Source organism: Lithobates pipiens, unplaced genomic scaffold (genome assembly GCF_037356315.1).
Source record: "Lithobates pipiens isolate NorthernLeopardFrog02 unplaced genomic scaffold, aLitPip1_a1.2 Scaffold_28, whole genome shotgun sequence".
Lineage (NCBI taxonomy): Eukaryota > Metazoa > Chordata > Amphibia > Anura > Ranidae > Lithobates > Lithobates pipiens.
The window spans coordinates 31,075,859-31,098,517 of record NW_027507789.1 but is presented as its reverse complement, the minus strand read 5'-3'; the positions used below and the strand labels follow the sequence as shown (position 1 = coordinate 31,098,517).

The following is a 22,659-nucleotide window of genomic DNA, read 5'->3' as shown; positions in this document are numbered from 1 at the left end:
TTGGGACCATTGGCATTAATATAGCGATCTGTGCTAAGGGGTTAAGTGTGCCCTAGTTTGTATTCTAACTGAAGGGGAATGGGGATTGTGCAGGGGAGATAACAGACGGTCTGTCAGTTCTCCCCTCAGAGAACCGGAAACTGTGTGTTTGAACGCACAGTTTCGGGTTCTCCGTGACTCAGCTGCGATCGAGACCGTCGGGCACTCGCATCGGCTGGAGGGGTGAGCGGGGGCGCACTCCCCCTAGTGGCCACAGGGCGAAGCAACGTTACATAACTCAGCTCAAAAGCCTGCCTCTCTTATGGTATAAGGGTGAGGGTGCATTAGTGCATATGGAATGGGCAGTATGCACATCTGGAAAGGCACAAATCCTGAAAGATAAATTCAGGTTTTAGAGCAGCATATGCTCCTATCCAGACGACTTCTTTTTCACGGATGATTTGCAGATTCCAGCAGGACAATGCTAAACCGCATACTGCATCTATGATAACAGCATGGCTTTGTAGTAGAATAGTCCAGGTGCTTGACTGGCCAGCCTGTAGTCCAGACCTTTCACCAATTGAAAATATTTGAAATGTAAAATATGACAAAGACGATCCAGGATGGCTGAGTAGTTGGAATTCTATATCAGGCAAAAATGGGTCAATATTCCCCTCCCAAAACTCCAGCAACTGGTCTCAGTTTCCAGACATTTACAGAGTGTTAAAAAATAGAGGGGATGCTACACCATGGTAAACATGGCCCTGTCCCAACTTTTTTGAGATATGTTGCTGCCATCAATTTCAAAATTACCTTTTTTGTCCTAAAATTGTCCATTTTTAATCTTAAACATTTGATATGTTTTCTATTGTGAATACAATATGTGTTTATGGGATTTGCAAATCATTGCATCCTAATTTTATGTAGATTTTACACATCCTCCCAAATTTTTTGGAATTGGGGTTGTGTATACATATACACACACACAGACATAAACATATAATTACAGATATGAAACATAACCGAATGTATTTTTTTTTTTTTTTTTTTTTTACCCACAGCTAACATAGTTTCCCCTTAAGAACTCACAAGGATTGTAATATAAGTACTGATCTACTGCCATCTAGTGGACACTTACTGATCTTTATATTGACTTTGGCTCTCAGGAAGAGTTTCATGCTCTCTGTTTTATTGTACAAGCTGCAGTAATGGAGAGGAGTGTTGCCTCGAACTGTCTGCTTCACTAGATTCCCACTAGAAAAACAGTGCAAATATTTAGCAATAAAAATCAATACTATGTAAATTCTGATATATCTATAATACATACTTGTATCTCACAGAGCTGTAATGTGCATTGTCATGCATTTAAACACTGACTTATACTGTATATGTAGATTACAGTGCAATATGCTGATTATTCAGATATAAAAAGCAAACACTTTTAGATAATGTTAGGTAAAATGGAAGAGCGACCCGCTTACCTGTTGTGCACCAAAAAGTCTACAATGTGTAAAGATGTACGGTCTGACAATAAAACTGCCAAGTGAAGAATGGTTTCACCAGCCTCCTTCAAACACAAAAAAAAAAAAATATCTTAATTAAACATGCAATTTTAACTTCAATAGGCTGGCTGTAGGTGCACTTAAAGTCTCATGAAACATTAGTACAGCCATGTGTGCACAATTGGATTGTTGGCCAACAAAACCGTGGACTTTTGTCTGAAGGGCGGTGGCCCAAACTGGTCTTGCATACAAATGGCAATGAATTGTTGGCCAACAAATACGAATGTAGTGATGTACTATCTTGTTTTTCAGCTCTTTGGCGCCACCATTTGGGCTCCTTCTGCTAATTTCGTGTTAGTAGAAGTTTGGTGAGTGTTGATTCGCGCTTTTTATTTCGTGCTTTTCATTTTGTATCTGATCGGCCGTTTGTCAACCAGACATTTTGGGGAATCGGAGGAGATAGCGTGTTTTTAATTATTGGCCTTGGAGTTATTGCTTTTACATTTTTTTGGTTGAATAATGATTTGATTTGGTGTATTTTCTATTTTTTAGGATGCATAGAATGTACTTTATGGTTAAGTTCTATTGGCAGATAGCATGTCTAATTTTATTGTTAATTTTTTAGTTTTTTTAACCAGTTCCCGACTAGCGCACGCCGATGTACGTCGGCAGAATGGCACGGGCAGGCATATTGGCGTACAGGTACGTCCATTTTTAAATGCCGCCCTGCCATCGCGTGTGCGCTGCCGACGGTGCACTTGCGTGCCGGACGGGACCCCTGTGAGTCCGGTTGTGGGTCCCGTGGGCTCGATCGCCGCGGGGATACCCGCGATCGTCTCACGGGGCGTTGTAAACAGCATCTCGCCGTTCTGCCTAGCAACAAGTGACTCTGATCTCTGCTCCATGTGATTGGAGCAGAGATCAGTGTTCACTAACATAAAGCCCAGCCCCCCCACAGTTAGTAACACACCCCTAGGAACACTTAACCCCTACACTGCTACCCCCTGGTTAACCCTTTCACTGCCAGTGTCAGTTACACAGGAATCAGTGCATTTGTATAGCATTGATTGCTGTATAAATGACAATGGTCCCAAAAATGTGTGAAAAATGTCCGATGTGTCCGCCACAATGTCACAGTCACAATAAAAATCGCTGATCGCCGCCATTACTAGTAAAAAATTAATTATTAATAAAAATTCCATAAAACTATTCCCTATTTTGTAAACGCTATAACATTTGCGCAAACCAATCAATAACCGCTTATTGCGTTTTTTTTTAACCAAAAATATGTGGAAGAATACGTATCGGTCTAAACTGAGGGAAAAAAATGTATTGTAATGTAATGTTTTTTATATATTTTTAGGTGATATTTATTATCACAAAAAGTAAAAAATTATGCGTTTTTTCAAAATTGTCACTATTTTTGTTAATAGTGCAAAGAATAAAAACCGCAGGGGTGATCAAATACCACCATAAGAAAGCTCTATTTGTGGGGGAAAAAAAAGGACATCAATTTTGTTTGGGAGCCACGTCGCACTACCGCGCAATTGTCAGTTAAAGCGACGCAGTGCCTGGGTCCTATACGACTAGGGGAGGGAAAAAGTGCTTTCATCTTTTGAAGACCACATGTTGCCAGAACCCTGTAATAAGACTTGTTCAAAAAACTGCACAGACTATAAATATTAGATAATAGTAAAAAACACTCTTGCGCATTAGTGTGATGACCGGGTGGTCTATGACTCAAGGGATAGTGTCTCTAGCCTTGCTGCCCTCCGGAATAGGGGATATCTTAAGGCCCCTTTCACACCGAGGTGTTTTTCAGGCGCTAAATCGCTAAAAATACCGCCTGAAAAAAGCAGCTCCTTTCACTCTAGTGTGAAAGCCGGAGAGCTGGAGCGGTGCACTAGCAGGACGGTAAAAAAAATCCTGCTAGCAGCATCTTTGGAGCGGTGTATTCACCGCTCCATCACTCTTATCTTTTTTTTTTTTTTTTTTTTATATTTTTTATTGAGTTTTCAAAGGCATACAAATTGCCCACTCAGGGGCCAAACATTACCCACGCAGGGGCAAGCCTCCAAATGCGGCAACCGGCCACATAAGGACACATTCTCATAACATACAATCTGTTCCTGATGCAGCAACAGGCCGCAGCAGGGCAACTTAAAACAAACACAACCTTAACTAGCTATACCCCAATGTGGGGAGAGGGTATTACAGGGGGTTTTTTGCTAAGTGTTATACATACAGGATAGACTATCATAGTAACAATTGGGTCAACCTATCGTCCCACTATGACCTTAATGAAGAATTATGGATTAAACACTACATCAGTTGCCGTAGTGTTATCATCCAACCAGCAGGTCCACACCTTCTCAAATTTTTGCGGGCAACCCCTGCTCGAGTAGGTGGCCTTATAGAGGGGTAAACTAGCATTCACCAGGGTTTTCCAGAATTTAATAGAGGGGGGTAGACGATTGCTTCCATGTCATGGTGATGGCCTTTCGTGCATAATACAATAACAAGGATATAAGTGTTTTCCTAGCTCTGAGGATCGACATCTGCTCCACTAGCCACAGCAGGCAATATTTAGGGTCATAAGGGATACTAATCTTAGTAGTCTTGCCGATCACCAGGAGAACCTCCTTCCAGTAACCTTCAATCGCTGGACAAGTCCAGAAAATGTGAATGAAGTCTCCTGGCTGATAGGAGCATCGCCAGCACGCCGAGGAATGCGTCGGCGACATCTGATGCAATCTGTGGGGCGTATAGTGGGCCCTGTGAACAATTTTGTATTGGACCAGTTTGTCCCTGGCTGATACCAAAGGGGAGAATGGAAAGTCCCAAACCTCCCTCCAGTCGTCGTCATCTAACTCCGGTATGTCCCCCACCCATTTCCTGCGGAGGGAGGACAGCTCGGGGACGGCAGCAACCAGCAGGGACCCATAAATCTGAGACATGGGTTTCTCCAGGTCTTTTACCCGAAGGATGGATTCAAGCTCAGAGTAGTCTAACACAACCGGTTGACCTAAAAATTGACATCGATAAGCATGAGCTATTTGGAGATATCGAAAATGATCACTCTTATCCTTTGAACTCAATGGGGCAGCGTAGCTATACCCCCAAAACCCCTTTTTTTGGCTGCTAGCGGGGGTTAAAACCGCCCGCTAGCGGCTGAATAGCGCCACTAAAACAACAGTAAAGCACCGCAAAAAGTAGCGCCACTTTACCGCCGATGCCCACACCACCTCAGTGTGAAAGGGGCCTAAAAAGAAGAGGGTGGGTACCAGCCTTGTGCGTTATCCCAAGTGAAATTTATTTAAAAAAAACAAAAACAACAATTTAAAAAACGACTCACAAACGTGGAAAATTATTGCTTGTAAAAGCCACCTGTTTGTGGTAATCAGTCCTGGAACTGACACTCTCCAGATAACAAGGGGGAAGACATTCCCCTTGCTATCAGAGCCTGTAGGCTCTGAGGAAGAAGGTACTCCTTCGAAACATGTGAGCCAACAGTGGTCCTGATTCTACTATCTGGAGACTGTCGGTTCCCACAAACAGTTACAAGCAATAATTTTCCACATTTTGTAGTTTTTTTAATTGTTTTTATTAATAAGTTATCTTGGGGTAATGAACAAGGCTGGTGCGCCCTCTTCTTTTTTTTTTTTTTCAAATTTTTTATTTAATACAAGAAGACCAGGATACATGGATCAGTACAATCAGAAGTATAGATAACAGTAGAACTGTAGGAAAACAAACGGCAACATATCTATACCAATGCAGACAAAACACTTGTCATTAAGGTTTCACCACTAGATAAGGCTAGAGTGTAGGGTCATTTAGACACACACAATTCCCACGACCGACATCGCTTCCTCCAAGGGGATGAACAGCCTGTCTAGGTGTGGGGGGGCAGCAATGCGTCTGTCCATGCATACGTGGTCCCTCTTTTATTTTCTTTACCTTTTTTTTGTAATCTTAAACTCTCCCTACGGTGATTCTCCTAGGGTTAGTAAGGGACCGGAAGAGGTCCATAGAGGAAGGGTGTACCATGGCAAAAGGGACAGGCCAATAAAGGAGGGGGAAGTGGGGAAAGGGAAAAACAAAAAAGAGGGGGAGGGGGGGAAGGGTGGGTAAGAAGGGTACTGTATCAATATCCCAAAAAGGTCGTCATTCAGCGCTTCTGAGAGCCCGACCTTCAGTGGAAAACCTGAAGGCATTCCATGCCTGCCACGTTTTAGAGTACGTTTCCTGTCGGTGCTGGCTGGTGAGGATCAGGTCCTCCAGTCGACTAATGTCATCCACCTTGTGTAGCCATTGAACGATAGTTGGCGGGTTCGAGGATTTCCAGTTGAGAGGTATGCACACCAGAAGGTGCCGTATCACGGATCTGCCATATTTCCGGGCAGGAATACCCGTCACATGAAAAAGAAAGTAGGCTGGTGAAAACGGCACCTCTCTGTCAGTGAATGTCTGGGTAATACGCCACACCTCTCTCCAGAAATTGTGTAATCGGGGGCAGGACCAGAATATATGCAGGAGGGTGCCCTCGTCTGAGTGGCACCTCCAACATCTGTCTGAGGTCGCCGGGAAAATCTTATGCAGGAGAGCGGGGGTTCTATACCAGCGGGAGATAATTTTAAAGTTTGTTTCCTGTTGCCTGGTGCAAAGTGAGGATTTGTGGGTATAATTAAGTATTTGTTGCTTCTGATTGTCTGTGAAGGTAACCGCTAGGTCATCTTCCCACTTAGCAAGATATGGGGGCTGGAAATCTTTTGGGGGTTCAATCAACATCCCATATGCCATAGACAATGCGTGGGCGAGGGTCCCGGTCTCCGTGCAGAGCTTCTCCAGGCTAGTAAGGGGTCTCTGTGAGTCATTGGGTGGTGGCGGCATGCTCTGGAGGAAATGGGATAGCTGGGAAGCCCGTAGAAAGTCTAGGCGGTATGGGCCCCCCGGGTCCGTCAGTTCCGCGTATGTCATCCACCTTCCCAATCGACTAAAATGGGATGCTTGGAAGAGACCTTGTCTACCAAGGTCCCGGAAACATTTGTCCCCGAGTCCCGGGGTGAAATTCGGATGGCCAATCACCGGCCGCACCGGCGCGTCAGATGTCGACAGGTCCGGGTCAGTCAAAAGGAGTGAGCAAAGCTTAGCAGTATTGCCTATCAGGGGGTGACGTCTAAGCTCAATAGGTAAGTCCCCATAACACCACGGACTGCCTGTCAATGATATTTCAAATTGGTCCTGTTCTAACTGCGTCCATAATTTGGTGTCTTTATGGCGGCACCAGTCTAGGAGTCTACTGAGATGGGCGGCACAATAGTACTTCCGAATCTCCGGAAGTGCTAAACCCCCCCGATGTTTGGGGTTGGAAAGCATGGTCCTGGGCAGGCGTGGATGTTTGCCCGCCCACAAAAAGCGGGTGAAAACTGAGTGAACCTGCCCAAAAAAGGCTCTGGGAATGTGGATCGGGAGGGCCTGGAATAGATAGAGAAATTTTGGCAGGATCGACATTTTAAGAATATTACATCGGCCTAGCCAGGAGTGCATACCGCCCACCCAACCATCCAATAGCTTTTGTACCGATTTCAGCAAGGGGGGAAAATTAAGTTTATAAAGATGCGAAATGGAAGGGGGAATAAAGGTGCCCAGATACCTCAGGGCGGTATCTGACCATTTCAGCGTAAAAGAGACTTTTAGACGCTGCAACCGTGCAGGTGGTATCCCCACGCCCATGGCTTCGGACTTCGAAAAATTTATCCGCAGGTTAGAAAGTTGGCCATATACATGAAATTCCTGCAAAAGGGTCTTAAGAGAAGTCTCAGGTTCTGCCAATGAGAACATAAGGTCATCGGCATATGCAGACACCTTATGCTTAGTCTCCTTGGTCCCTATTCCCTTAATTGCAACGTTATCACGGACATGGCACAAAAAGGGCTCCAAGGTCAGAGCGAACAGCAAGGGGGACAGGGGGCAGCCCTGACGAGTACCATTCGCAATAGGGAACACATCAGAGAGCATCCCATTCACTCGGACCCTTGCCGTTGGCTTTGTGTAGGCTGCTGAAATCCAGCGTAGCATTTTGTCTCCGAGGCCAACATATTTAAGAGTGGCAAACATAAATGACCACTCAACCCGATCGAATGCCTTCTCGGCATCCGTGCCAAGGAACACACTCAGGGTCTGGGTCTTGGAAGCTATGTGGAGCAGATTAAGGACCTTCGTGGTGTTGTCCCTTGCCTCTCTAGATGGAACAAAACCCACTTGATCCAGGTGGATCAACTGAGGGAGGTGTTGTTGCAGCCTCGTGCCCAAAACCTTAGTAAAAAGCTTCAGGTCCGAGTTCAGGAGGGAGATCGGGCGATAGCTCCCGCATTGGGACAGATCCTTGCCTTCTTTGGGAATAACCGAGATATGCGCCTGCAGAGTGGTGACATGAAGTCTGGTCTCCGTCCCCAGCCCATTAAAGAGGTCCACTAGGGGGCCCCCCAGGGTTGGGAGCAGGGTTTTATAGTAGGCGAGAGTCAACCCGTCTGGGCCTGGCGCTTTACCCGGCTTCGTACTCTTCAAGGCCGCTTGTACTTCAGTCAACATAATGGGCCCTTCCAGGGTGTCACGCACCTCCGGAGGCAGGGATGGCATTTTGGACTCGGCAAGATACTGCGAGATAGCGGAAGGTGACGGCGGCACCCTGGACAGGTTGTACAGAGAGCTGTAATAGTTCTTGAACTCCTGTGAGATCTGTAGGGGTAGCGACCGTTTTTGTCCCGACGGGGTCACGACCTCCGAAACATAGGAGGCCAAACGCTGCGCTTTCAAGGTCTGAGCGAGATGCCGCCCGCATTTGTTGCCCGACTCGTATACCGTCCGCCTACATCTCTGCAGCGCAGCTCTGGCCCTGTATTGAAGGAGGTCATTGATTTGTGAGCGGAGAACGTCCAATTCCATGCTAAGGGCTCGCGACGGAGCTGTTTTATGCGTCTGTTCCGTGGCATGAAGCTTCGCAAGTAGGGAATCCAATTTTTCAGTCCTCTGTCTCTTCAGTCTGGCCCCGTGTTTTATAAGGACCCCCCTGATCCGCCCTCTTCTTTTTATCTTATTTTAGAAATATTAGATAATTGACTTTCAATCATCTTTGAAAGTCACAATTGTTTGACTTTTAAAGATACAACGCAGTGCATCTAAAATGATCTGTCAATATTATAATATTCACACATTACCTGTGCTGGTTGTGGAATTGGCTCTGTTAGATCCACCTTTTCAGCATAGGCTTGGATCAGTGCAAATACATCCTTAAATTGCACAGCCTCTTGAAGTTCATGCAGTCGTGCCACGGGGTGAGTGTTGCTTCTCTTTGTGTACAACCAGGGTACGTACTTGGAATTTATAAAGTCTTTTCGTTGGACCCTGATAATTAAACACAAAGGGTTTCTTTACATAAACATATAAATACTGTATATATAATAAAGCAAGGGTGTAGGCAACTCCTGGCACTGGTGTTGCCTGTGCCACGCGAAGCCTATTGCCCCCACCAACAGCAGAGCAGTGCAGGGAAGTGGCAGTGAGACATTAATGCATTCCAATCTCACTATTTCCCATGCTGCACCTGCACTGTGCCCCCCACACATTGTAAAAGATGGGAAACATTGTTTGCTGTAGCTGGGATCATCAGCTTTTGTGATGGGGAAGAGATTGGGCGCAATTCTGCTAGGGAGACAGTTCTTCCAACCCCAATCACAGTCCTTTCAACCCCACCCACCATCTGGAGGAAGAGGACTTGCTTGGTTGCCATCACAAATCTCAGAAAGAAGAGATTTCACTGTGATTGAGAAAACCACAATCAGGGTCAGGGGACAGTTTGTGAAATTACTGTTGAGCTTTTCTCAACTTTGTTGAAAAAAAAAAAAATATTATATACACACACACACACACACACACACACACACACACACACACATATATATATATATATATATATATATATATATATATATATATATATATATAATATATATATATTTTTTTTATGCGTTTGTGTGTATGTGTTACTTATTACTGACCCCTCGGCTCTGCATCATCTACTACTACCAACCTCTACATCACCTACTCCCAACCTCTGATTTCTGCGTCACTTACACCTGACTCCTGAACTTTGCATCACTTACTACTGAACCCCGGCATTCTGTGTCCCTTTAAGCCACAGCCAGTATTCATCGCAATGAAAATCACACCCGTTTTTTCTGCGGTGCGGGGCACCACACTTTTTCTTAGCTGCGGGGGGGGGGGGGGGGGGGGTCGCTCTTGCACACAGGCCCACTGCTTTCAGAAAATTCCCCTGACCTGAGCTTATCATTGCACTTCCATTCCAGATGCCTGTGACATCACATACAAGCTGGATGCGAGAGTTGGATCAGCAGGATGAGTGTGCCAGGACAGGTGGATGTGTCAACTCTGCTTCCTCTCACCACTCCATATCGTGCATATCATAGATGAGAAAAGAGTGCAGCAGTGGAGCAGATGAGCAAGGGGGGAGGGGGGTTTAGTGGTGAAACAGAAGAGCAGGAGTGTACAATGGTGGAGCAAATGTGCAGGGGGTACAGTGATGGTAGAGATGAGAGGGGGGTTCAGCGGTGGGACAGAAGAGCAAGGGGGTTACAGTGATGAGGCAGATGAGCAGGGGGGGGTTCAGTGATGGACTAGATGAGAAGGAGATTACATTGGTGGGGCAGAAGAATAGGGGGGGTACAGAGGTGAGGAAGTTGTGCAAGGGGGTACAGTAGCAGGGCAGAGGAGAAATTAGGTACATTGGTGGGACAAATGAGCAGGGGGGCACAGAGGTGAAGAAGAAGAGCAGGGGGGCACAGAGGTGGAGAAGAAGAGCAGGGGGGTACAGAGGTGGAGCAGAAGAGCAGGGGGTACAGAGGTGAGAGAGATGTGCAGGAGATACAGCGGCGGGGTAGAAGAATGGGGTACAGCGGTGGAGCAGATGTTCAGGGGGGTACAGTGGTTGGGCAGAAGTGCAGGAGGTACAGCGGTGGGAGAGATGAGAAGGGGATTCAGCGGTGAGACAGAAGAGCACAAAAAACATGTAGTGCAAGGGTCTGCCTGATTACCTCATATTATATGGTTTTGGTAAATCTGAAGGAAAAAATCAGCAGATTTTTGTCTTCAGATTTATCAAAACCATATAATATGAGGTAAAACCTTAAGAGATTCAATTTGTATGCAATCAGGCGGACCCTTCCACTACATGGTTTTGGTAAATCTGAAGACAAAAATCTGCAGAAAATCTAATAGCGTGTATGGGGCCTATGGCTGCATGATCTCTATAAAGAGAAAAGGAGAACATTTACTGTGTATGTCTTTACTTACTTAATGTTCTGTGCCTGCGTGGCAGATATAACACAACCAACTAAGTAAACAGCAGAGTTTCTTGTTTACTTGTAGCATCTCTGAAGTGAGATTTAGCTCCAAGGCAAAAAAAATAAAACAGATAAAACAGAGCAAGCACTGCTTGTTATCAGGTTTAGATTTAAACCAGTGAGTGCAGATTGGACAAAAGCACAAATGTGAACTCTGTAGAGCGACTTGTGTGCTATGAAATTTTTTTATTTTTCCATTATTTGCATAAACCAATTGCTTTAGTACTGAGCTGCAGCAGCACCGACTACTGGCAATGCGTACTATAGTAATAGAGTAATATAAAGTCATATCTATTTAAAGGGTTTGTTAACCCACATTTTACTTTATATAATCCACTTGGTCTCCTAGCGATCTGTCCCCCTGTGTGTGTTGTACAAAAAAAAAAAAAAAAATGTGACATCTCTCCTCCCCTGTCTGACAGATGCAGTGGGAGGGGCCTAGATTCCCCTGCTGACGTCAGTCTGGAGGGGAGGAGGAGAGAACCGGCACGTCACGTGACTGCTTACAGATAAGGTATATACGGGTTTTTTTTTTTATACAACACACACACACACACACACACACACACACACACACCCCAGAATCGCTGTGTCATATAATATGCTTTAAAGGAGCAGGATCCATTTTTTGTAAAAAAAATGTTTTGCATGTACAGTATGTGTAGTAGAAAGCATTTAGGAAGTATGAAAGGGAACATTTTACTCCAAGAATTCTCAGAGAAATTATTTTAAACTACTAAGTGATTTAGCCACCAGAATCCATCATGTACACTTTATCCCATAATAAATAAAAAAAGAATCAGAATGATATCATCAACTAGTGAATTAGAGTGTAATGTACTTACATTGCACTGTCTGTTGTGGGTTTGATTGTCGGAGAAGGGAGATTGGCCTCTACAATGTCATTAAATCCAGAGTTACCAACATTTTTGGCTAGCTGAAAAGACAAAGCATATATGATGAAGGATAAAGCAAGATTTCGCTTTTCATAGACCCGGATTTCTGAATGCTTGTAACATGTACCATTCATATGCACATAATCAACCTTTAGACTGGATTCACACATCTAATGTTCAATGCGAATTGTATGTCCGTTTTCACTGCGAATAAAAAAGCATTTGTTCAGCAGTTTAAGTGCGGGGCTTGTTTGCGCCCCCCTGAAAGAATATACCAGCAGCCCCCACTGAGGCTCAGGACTGGATTTTTGTCACAGCTGCGATTTCAGTGCTGGTCAATACATAGTAGATAAAAAGTGTCAACTCCTGTAGTAGGAGAGCAATCCATGCTGAAATCATGAACACATGCGATTCAGAAGTGTTCCTACGGAATACATACATTAAAGCGGGATTCCACCCTAAAGTGGAACCTCCGCTGATCGGATCCCTCCCCCCCTCCGGTGTCACAATTGACACCTTTCAGGGGGGAGGGGGGTGGAGATACCTGTCAAAGACAGGTATTTACACCCACTTCCGGGCATAGACTCCCGTGGGAGTCTACGCCATTTCCTGCCCTGCCGCGCTGTCTGCTGGGACACACACGGGTCCCAGTGACAGCGCGGAGATTTCCTATTGCGCGGCGCAACTCGCGCAGTAGGGAACCGGGAAGTGAAGCCAATTGGCTTCACTTTCTAATTCCCTCACCTAGAATGGTGGGGGCAACAGCCGAGGGCCGAGCGATCGATCGGCCTCGGCATCGCTGGAACCCGGGACAGGTGAGTGTCCATTTATTAAAAGTCAGCAGCTGTAGTATTTATAGCTGCTGGCTTTTAATATTTTTTTTTTGGGTGGAATCCCTCTTTAAACGTATGTAATTTAAAAAGAATATAAATACAAAAATATAGCGTGCCTCACTTAAAGTTTACCGAAATTACAAAAGCTGACAAGGTAGGGTTATTGGATGTACAACTAAGGGTATAAAGCCCCTCATTTAAACGTGGTTGGCAGTACTGCTGCTGGTTTTGTCTTGCTGGAAGGAATTTTACCCTATGTCTAAGCACAGTGCTACAGATAATTCACTCAGCAATATGGATCCTTTGTCCTCTTCTCCTTCATCATGATATTACTTCATATTTTTTAATCTCTTTTCTCTTTCCCCGTTTCATCATTATTCTAATCTCATCTTTATCTCCCCCTTTTTGAACTTCACAGTCTAATACATGTGTGTGTGTGTGTGTATGTGTATATATATATATATATATATATATATATATATATATATATATATATATATATATATATATATATATATATATATATATATATAAAATAACTATTAGACATTGCTTAATCCTACTATCTTTCATTCTACCGTTTTTACTTACCAACTACTCCATAGGTTATATCTTCCCAATGTGGCTTATTTATTTATTTATTTATTTTTTGTGTGTTTGTCTTTCATCGTGGCTTTTTGTTCCTCTAGCTTCGGCGCGGGTTGCCGCCCCCCTTCCTTTTTGGGTTTTTGTGATCTACTTTGGTCAATCTGTCCCTTTCACAAGTCTCAGCCAAGATGGTGTGGACCAGTTGGCATATCACACTTACTTTGCATCAGGACCAATGCCAAGTTTTTGTTTTGGATTACAGTAGTGGATTTGTAAGTATACGGTGTGTGGTGTCTCCCTTTTTTTTTTTTTTTTAACGACTTGGTCTCTTCCTTGCAAACATTTATCTCCTGATGATGCAAGCGTTGACTTGCAAAACACATGAAGAGAATTATGAAAGAACCTATGTCAACCAAAAAAATCCACGGAATGGTCTATATCAGTGATGGTGAACCTTGGCACCCCAGATGTTTTGGAACTACATTTCCCATGATGCTCAACTACACTGGACGAGGGTGCCAAGGTTTGCCATCACTCGTCTATATGCACATGCATGTTTATTTAAGCATAACTTTTAGGCTCCATGCACACTAGCTTTTTGTAGTAGTGTTTTAGAAGTGCTTAAGAGTGTTCACGCTTTGTTAACGTTTTTGCAGTTCCTTAAAAAAAAAAAAAAAAAAAAAAAAAAAAGGGGGGGGACGGTGACTTTCGGCTGCTAAATGCTCCAAGGAACTCTACAAAAACTATTTTTTTTCTGCTCCTAGATGCTGTCGCCCAAAAAACACTAATAGCCTAAAGTAGTGTGCATGGACCTATAGGATAATACTATTAGCTTTTAGGAGAAAGAAATGCTAATAACTAGGAGCTTTAAAAAAACGCAGGTGTGCAGCCTTATACTTCATTGTGAGTTTTTAGGATGTTTGCCTTGAATAAAATATGTTTTTTTTTTTAATTCAAAAAAGGGGTTCATAATGTCCCTTGGGCAATTTGGTTGTTTTTGTTCTGCGATACCTTTTCTGGGGCTGAGACACATTATGTCTATGCACATTAAATGCTTTTTGTGATTGGTGTATTCGGCAAAGCTTTGCAAGTGCCCAATCCCTTGAAGGTAGCAGCGTATACCCAGGGTCTCTTTACATTCAGTCTGTATGTTGTACTGTAAGATTAGGATATGCGCACATGACATTAACATGCCAATAATGGGTTTACCACCAGTAGGGAGAACAGGGTCCTCTTTACTTACTAAGAGCTCTGAGGTTCCCAGTTTGTCCAATGATAGTGACTGGATTCGGGAGTGATGGACGCCAAGCTCTCGATGGACACCAGAGCATTCAATACACGTCAAGATACCGAGATTGATGGATAACCACATTGGATCTGGTAAAATAAAAGAATACATCTCAGAAACAAGCCAACAGTTAGTTGCACGGACTTGTTTTTCTATCTATGCTTTATTTTTAATGCGCATTGACTATATTACGATTTCTGATAGATATATATGGTGATGTGAGTTTTGACGTAAGTACTGCACTCCTTGGTACAACTTAATATACATTGCTGCCAGCGATAAGGTGAGTTTCCATGCAAGATCCAGTGCCTGAAGAAACACTACAGGCCATCCCCCATTGCAAGGGGTCCAGTTACATCTCCCAAGATATTACCGAGGTTGCACCGATCCAGATGCACTGCTTCTTATGTTGTACTGGAATATTAAAGAGAGTTGACTAAATTGTTGACTAAAGAATCCAAAAGATAAAACAAACTAGTTAAGCCAAGAATGATTTGTCCATAAAGGGAGAAGAGATCCATCACCTTAGGACACTAGCAAAAAACTGAAGCTGTACAGAGTAGGGTAGGGTTATAGGGGGATTGCCCAGGGAGCGTGTCCACAAAGTCTTTTCCAGCATTCAATCACCTAAAAGTACCAGCCTATAACCCAGGGTCTATGAATACTCAGCCTGTGTCCTGTACGATTAAAGATGAACATCAGGTATGGCTATATTATACATAATTACTACACATTGTTCAAGCTAGGACCAATATAACTATGTACAGTATATACCATACCTGGCCCAACTGCTACTCCAGCGATTTCCACTTGCTTCTGGGTCCTGAGCTGAACGGCCAAGTCTGCTGAATTCTGAACACAGGAGCTCAGCTGCTCTGCACGGGTGCCATTCAATGCATTGCATTTTGTGAATGAATGCAAAGCGTCCTCTGATAGGACAGGGTGGAGGGTGTGGCATCACCACCCCAGCTCGTTCAATAAAAGAACACTTGGTATTCATTCATGAAATGCAAAGCATTTTCTGAATGGCGCCCAAGCTGACTGGCCGACCTCCTGTGTTAAGTAAGCAGGAGTGCAGTTGCTCAACATGGGAAGTGGAAGCAAGTGGAGATCACTGAAGTAGAAGTATCTACTATAGTGATTACCGGTGGCATTGGGCAGATATAGTATTTTATGGTCCAGGCAGGACTAAGAAAACTATGTATAAAAAAGCCATGCCTGGAATAATTCTTTAACAGATTTGTTGATAATTTATTTCTTGCAGCAGCAGAGTATAGTTAGGTCTCATGGAACAACTGCCAGTGAAATTCCCGAGTGCAACTTGTAAATAAGAGTCATCATTGCAATTTAACTGTCACACGTGTATGCCTGATGTAGAATGTGACTGAAAAGACCTTTCCCAACGCACAAATTACCCAAATAGGATAATGCTCCCAATGGTATAAGAAGCACTGCAGCTTTCAATGAAGAAATACAAAGGCAGAAAAAGCATCATTAATCTACAATGAGAAAAGGAATAAAGGCAATAATGAAAAACAGAGAGCAGCTTTATTTTGGACTTCTCTGAAAAGAGTACACCTGCTTGTTAAGGGAAAGTGCAGTAGTTTTATATGAAAGAATGAAGTTCTGTTTTAGTTTAAATACTGCAAATGTAGTTATATTAGATAACCTGGTGCCTGAGGTTCAAAGGCCCCACGTCCCTTACAGAAACGTTCAAAAAATATAATATGTAGAGAGAAAACTGGGATTTCTAAGGTGCCGACACAATATTATAAAAATATTCAACATTTTATTAAGATACGTTTAGAATTAGAAGCAGCAATTTCATAAAAAACATCCATTCAGCTATAATACATATGCAGTAATTTCAGATTGACATGTTTCGCCAATCACTGGCTTTCTCAGGAGACTGTTGGACTACTGCATGAAAAGTCACTACACATAAAAGACAACATACAAAATGTAACAATACACATAAGTAACACATCACAACATATATTTTAAATACAATAAAGGTATATCACTCTACAAATAAATGTAAAATACAACTAGATCGCATGGGAGGCTCTTTCATCTGGGGTGCTCAGGAATGTTTAATAAACAGGAAATCAAAAGAAATGTGAATCCGGCACACGGAGGGAATACAGCCCAGCAGGGAAATAATAAGAACCAAGCACAAACATAAGTTGATGTTATATCATTATGATAGATTTAATAAAAAACACCCACACTATACCAGCCATTCTTGTCTTGATGGTGAAAAGGGCACCAATAAAGCATACAGTAAATAAAGATCGATTGCCAGGCCCCTCTATCTTTATCAAAGTTTAGAGCGAAATTCCCAGATTCAACAGAAGTAAATTTCCCCACAGGGACGACCTACAGCTCATAAATGCACCTATGTTTCCCATAACCAGGGGTGGACTGGCCATTGGGCCACTCGGGCACTGCCCGAGGGCCCCATGCCACTAGGGTGCCCCCTATCAGGGTTGCCAGCCTCAGTAAAACCAGGGACAGTATGTAAAAATTTGTGTTTTTTCTTTTACATCTGTCTCTGAAATGTCCCTTACCGACATCCTTTTGGTCTAAAAATCTTGAGATTATCGCTGCCCCACCTCTCCAGTACATTCTCAGCCAATAGAGAGAATTGTCAGTCCGCCCCTGCCCATGACATAACTAAACAAATTAGGAATTAACAAACACGTTGGCTATTCTCACCATCTTCAAATGAGCGATGAACATATGGTGTCCCCATTAGTAAACTCCCGGGGCAACAAGACCGCAACCTCATAGGCTTTAAACATCATTCCTTACCTTCTTTAGGCAGTTACCCTGCTAGGCTATATTCCCCCCCCATGGTTTATGGCCATCCTCTTGGAATATCCTGTTGGTGCACTTTTCTTTTTACTTTTCTTGTGATTTGCTATTTATTAAACATTCCCGAGCATCCCCAGGTGAGAAAGTGTCCCAAGCAATTCAGCTGTACTTTTGTACATTTATTTGTATAAGGGGTATATTAGTGATGTACCTTTATTGTATTTAAAATATATGTCGTGATGCGTTACTTGAGTGTACTGTTAAATTTCATATATGTTGTCTTTTATTTGTAGTGACTTTTCATGCAGTACTTCAAAAGTCTCCTGAAGAAGCCAGTAACTGGCGAAACATGTTGAGCAGAAGTTACTGCATATGTATTATAGCTGCATGGATACTTTATGATGATTTTAATGAAATTGTTGTTTTTAAATATACACTTATCTCAATAACATTTTGCATATTTTTATTTTATTGTGTTGGCACCATGAAAATCCAGTTTTCTCACTCATATTTTTTGAAGCACTGCAAAAGTAGTCACAGAAAAAAAAAGTTTTCTGGGTGATATGGGAGTGGCACAAGTCATTGTTAAATAATTATAGGTGCATGGCTTAATAAGGAGGCATAGGAATGCACACAAAGGAAGGTGTTGAGCAGATACTGTATTTATTGGCGTGTAACACTCACATTTTCACCATGAAAATTGGGTGCAAATAGCATGTGCGTGTTATACGCCAATACTTCAATTCTAGCTGCCTCGGAGGGGACAGGAAAGGGGGGCGGGATGAGCGCCGTCAAATTCCATAAAGTGAGAATCTCCTGTTTACTTGGCGCCCTCTGTAATCTCCTGGGCCGCCACTGGACCACTGTTCTGTCTATCATAGGAGATTCTCACTGTATGTAATCTGTCGGCGCTCATCCCGCCCCCCTCCCTGTCCCCTCTAGGCTGCAGATGGGCATTGATCAGGCTGCAACGATGGCAATGGAGAGGCTGCTGCACTGATGGCAATGGAGAGGCTGCTGCACTGATGGCAATGGAGAGGCTGCTGCACTGATGGCAATGGAGAGGCTGCTGCACTGATGGCAATGGAGAGGCTGCTGCACTGATGGCAATGGAGAGGCTGCTGCACTGATGGCAATGGAGAGGCTGCTGCACTGATGGCAATGGAGAGGCTGCTGCACTGATGGCAATGGAGAGGCTGCTGCACTGATGGCAATAGAGAGGCTGCTGCATTGATGGCAATGGAGAGGCTGCTGCATTGATGGCAATGGAGAGGCTGCTGCATTGATGGCAATGGAGAGGCTGCTGCATTGATGTGGACTGATGAGGCTGCATTGATGGCAATGGTGAGACTGCAGATGGGCACTGACCCTTATTTTGCTTCAAAGTTCCTTATTTAAAATGTAATTTTTTTCCCCTGAAACTTCCCTCTAAAAATGAATGTGCGTGTTATACGCCTGAGCGTGCTATACACAGATAAATACGGTATATTAGAAGTCATGCAGTGCACTTATAGAATAAGAACAGATGGCAAAAAAAAAATCAGTTCCAGGGTGTAAGAGAAGTGAAGTGACCATGCATACATAAGCACAGATCCGGAGAATCACATACAGCACACATAATAGACATTCCATTGTGTACCGGCCATACATCCAGATCTAGAATAGACTAGCAAAAATGCGCCCATTCCACAATGGGTAGGTTTGGAGTGGAGAAAATAGTCTCAGCGGAGTCAGGGGGTGAGATCAGTGAGAAGGGTGGAACCACTGTGCAAAATGGTTGGGGGGGAAAAAAGCTGCGAGTTGGGGGCAAGGTGGGCGTTGGGAAGGTGCTGTGTGTGGGGGGCCAAGATAGGTGGGAGGGGGGCATTATGAGTGGTGGGCAAGGGAGGTGCTGTGAGGTGGGGGATGGGTGGGTAGTAGGGAGATGCTATGGGGCTGGAAAAAAAATTGGTGGAGGGAACCACTGTGAAAGGGTTTGCCCGTGGAAATCACTATAGTAGATACTTCTACTTCAGTGATCTCCACTTGCTTCCACGTCCCATGTTGAGCAACTGCACTCTTGCTTACTGAACACAGGAGGTCGGCCAGTCAGTTTGGGCGCCATTCAGAAAATGCTTTGCATTTCATGAATGAATACCAAGTGTTCTTTTATTGAACGAGCTGGGGTGGTGATGCCACACCCTCCACCCTGTCCTATCAGGAGGAGAAGTGTCTGGGGTAAGAGGAGAAGCGGGTGGGAGAGGGATGCTGTGCTACACTATTTTCATGTTAAAGCCCTACTCAAGCATTTTGGATCCCCACCATGTTAGTTTAATCCAATTATACAAACCTTTTCATCTGTAGTCTTCAAAATGGTCCATTGACATCAAGGGTGCTTCCCCCACTGCAGTGGTGGTGGACTAAGGCCTATCCAGGAGTACTCTAAGCCAAGGTCGGTGTCATGACATGCCTCCGGGGACATGTCTAAGGAGGCCTGTACTCACGGGAAGTGGGTTGGTTGAAGGATTGAAGTCACGTGCCGTGACGTAACGCGTAGGACCCGAGGCTAACTAAGACACCAGAACAGACGCTCAGGCATTGAGACACGAGCTCGGCGCTCGTTTATACAACGCTTTTTTATGCTACAGAAATGTGAGTGTTTTTAACAAATGTAAATAAAAGTACCTTTTCCATTCAAAATACTACACCATGGTGGGCCTGTTTTATCTCTTTTAAATGCATATCGAGAATGATATGATCCGAGGCACCCAGTGAAAGAGAGGAAGAAAAGGATTACTCCCACCCCTCTCTCCCCCCCATCCCCCTGGCTCCACTTAAAAGTGAATGAAAGTCCAGGATTGAACCGAGCTGAAGGGACTCTCCCCTCCTCCTAAAGATTACTCTGCTATACGCTGTATACCTTACAGCAGTAAGGTAATCACCCATTTGTTCCACGGGTGTCTAGGACACTGAAGATCTGATTTATTTTCTGCACTTAAAGGCACAGTGTCACTATAATACCAAGATAGCTATACATAGTGTTCCAGCGAAGCACCTTTGCACGTTTGCACCAATATTTGCACACTGGATCAAGGACTAAAATTCAATACCGCACTTTATATTTATGTAGCTAGTCGAATTATTTGTATATACGTTACTTATATATCTTGAGTCAATTTTGCTTTATTCGTTTGCAATCTATCACTTTTTGAACCATTCACCTATATTTTATATTTATTGCACAAGTGATATAGTCACCTTTAGCTATAATTTTATTTTTTTTGCTGTTTAGAGATTGTTTACTGTGTCTCTCGTTGTTCTAAAACTATTATGCGTTTTTAAACATACCTATTCAATTTATTCAATTATTTAAATTTAAGATCATTCACTGATTTTTTTGCACTTAAATGCACTTTATCGTTTATTGCTGGATATATAACTAATATTTTGGCAATACCGTGGTAATATACCAAAAAATATACTAGAGGTAGCGCAACACCACCCCCCTCCCTTCACATACTACACAAATTTGGACACGAGTTTGGTCCATACGGTGTATGCAGCACCCATTACTTTGTATACATCACAAATTCCTTTTAGCGCAGGAGTACCCACCCTACACCATCTGGTCTTATGTTTCATGGCTCTTTAAATTGATGCACAGATCCATCCATATACCAGTAACAATTTTTGTACCTTGCATATATTTATTGTTGCATACAGAAATCAGGATGTATAACAACCGTGTATATTTCCAGCTCACCTGGTGCTCCGCAGTCACAGCACACGGTATTCCCCGGCATTCGTCGAATGTCCTCTATGATGGCTTTAGTGAGATCCTCAATGCTGTTCTCCTCGCTGGGCCGTGCTTCATGGAATGCCATGTTCAAAGCTTCCTGCTTGCTGTTAGTAAGCACTGAGATCCACCTAAATCAACATCATCTATTAAAGGAGAGTTCCATTCTAAACCAAGTTAACTTCAAAATACAAAAAGGTGCCAAATGTACCACCTTATACTGTGGATTTTTTTTTTTTTTTATGTTGGTGAAGCTGAACTCCATGTAAACTGGTAAATACAGAATTTAAATACATACTGCATGGCTCCCAAATGTCCCTGATTTCGAGGGACTGTCCCTCATTCAAAAGAAAGTCCCTCTGTCCCTTTTTCCTCCACATTTGTCCCACACGTTGGTCTGATCTATATAGTTTATATGAAATACATTACTTATCTATCAAAAAATGTTTCCCAGCGCTAAACTTTTCATCCAATTTCTAAATTGCTGCATTTGTAAACTCCAAAAACATCTAAACATTATAAAGTAGTTCTAAAACAGCACTTATAAGAGGAATGGGGCTTGTCAGAGGCATGTCTTATGCCTACATACCTATGCTAATAGGCGTTGCATACAGTAGATACATGATGCTAACAGTGCAGCCAGATCCTGGACCTAATTAGGTTATACACAGCCTGGACCCAACCCAGCCTTTGGACAATGAAGCAGCAGCATAGTGATGGGGGTCATATCTTTGCTCATTCCGCCTGTAAACCTGTTTGCAGACAGCATTGTGCAGCACAGCTTGATCCAGAATGCTACCCCTCATTCTCCGGGGATGGGCCCTTCTGCGCAAGGGATTAGATCTTTGTGCTAGTTTAATGTAAAATATACTTACTGATGATCTAAAACAGTGTTCTCTAAACTGCAGCCCGAGGACAGGATGTGGCCCTTTGAGCACTATTCCACCAGCTGACACCAATGATGAAGCCCCATTTCCCCCACTGACACCATCAATGGGACACTATTCTTCTCATTGCTAAACAATGTAACACTATTCCTTCCATTAAAACAATGATGGGGCACTGATGCCAAGGTATTTTCTACTCCCACTGGCCACTGTCTGCCCCCCCCTAAAGCTTGAAGGACAGTAAACCGGCCCTTTGCTTGGAAAGATTGGAGACCCCTGATCTAAAACATACATAATTAGATTATACTGATCAGACACAGTTAATGAGGTAGAATGCAGCTATATGCTTTTCTAAGGATACATTGATAGTGTATGCATTTTTTTTATTAATCCAAGTCCAAGATTTGCCTGGAGTTTGCATGTTCTCCCTGTGCCTGCGTGGGTTTCCTCCGGGTACTTCGGTTTCCTCCCACACTCCAAAGATATGCTGGTAGGTTAATTGGCTTCTGTCAAAAATTGGCCTTAGTATTTGTATGGGGACGTTGGATCGTGGGCTCCTTGAGGGCATAGGGACCAATGTGAGTGTGCAATTTACAGGGATAGGGACAATTGTAGACATTCACTCACTTACAAACTATGTAACTATGTAAGTCTATAGATGCTGTATAACGA

At 43.4% G+C, this 22,659-nt stretch overlaps 1 protein-coding gene across 1 annotated transcript in view; it reads right to left on the bottom strand.

The window, feature by feature from the left end:
- LOC143935274 (arf-GAP with SH3 domain, ANK repeat and PH domain-containing protein 1-like) overlaps positions 1-22,659 on the bottom strand; it is a gene marked incomplete in the record, with an annotated part of 307,045 nt that overhangs the window by 40,401 nt on the left and 243,985 nt on the right. Inside the window, 6 exon segments of the mRNA XM_077459017.1 lie at positions 1,118-1,233; positions 1,461-1,546; positions 8,702-8,888; positions 11,749-11,840; positions 14,464-14,597; positions 21,068-21,231. Of these exon segments, the coding sequence (XP_077315143.1) occupies positions 1,118-1,233; positions 1,461-1,546; positions 8,702-8,888; positions 11,749-11,840; positions 14,464-14,597; positions 21,068-21,231 (779 nt within the window).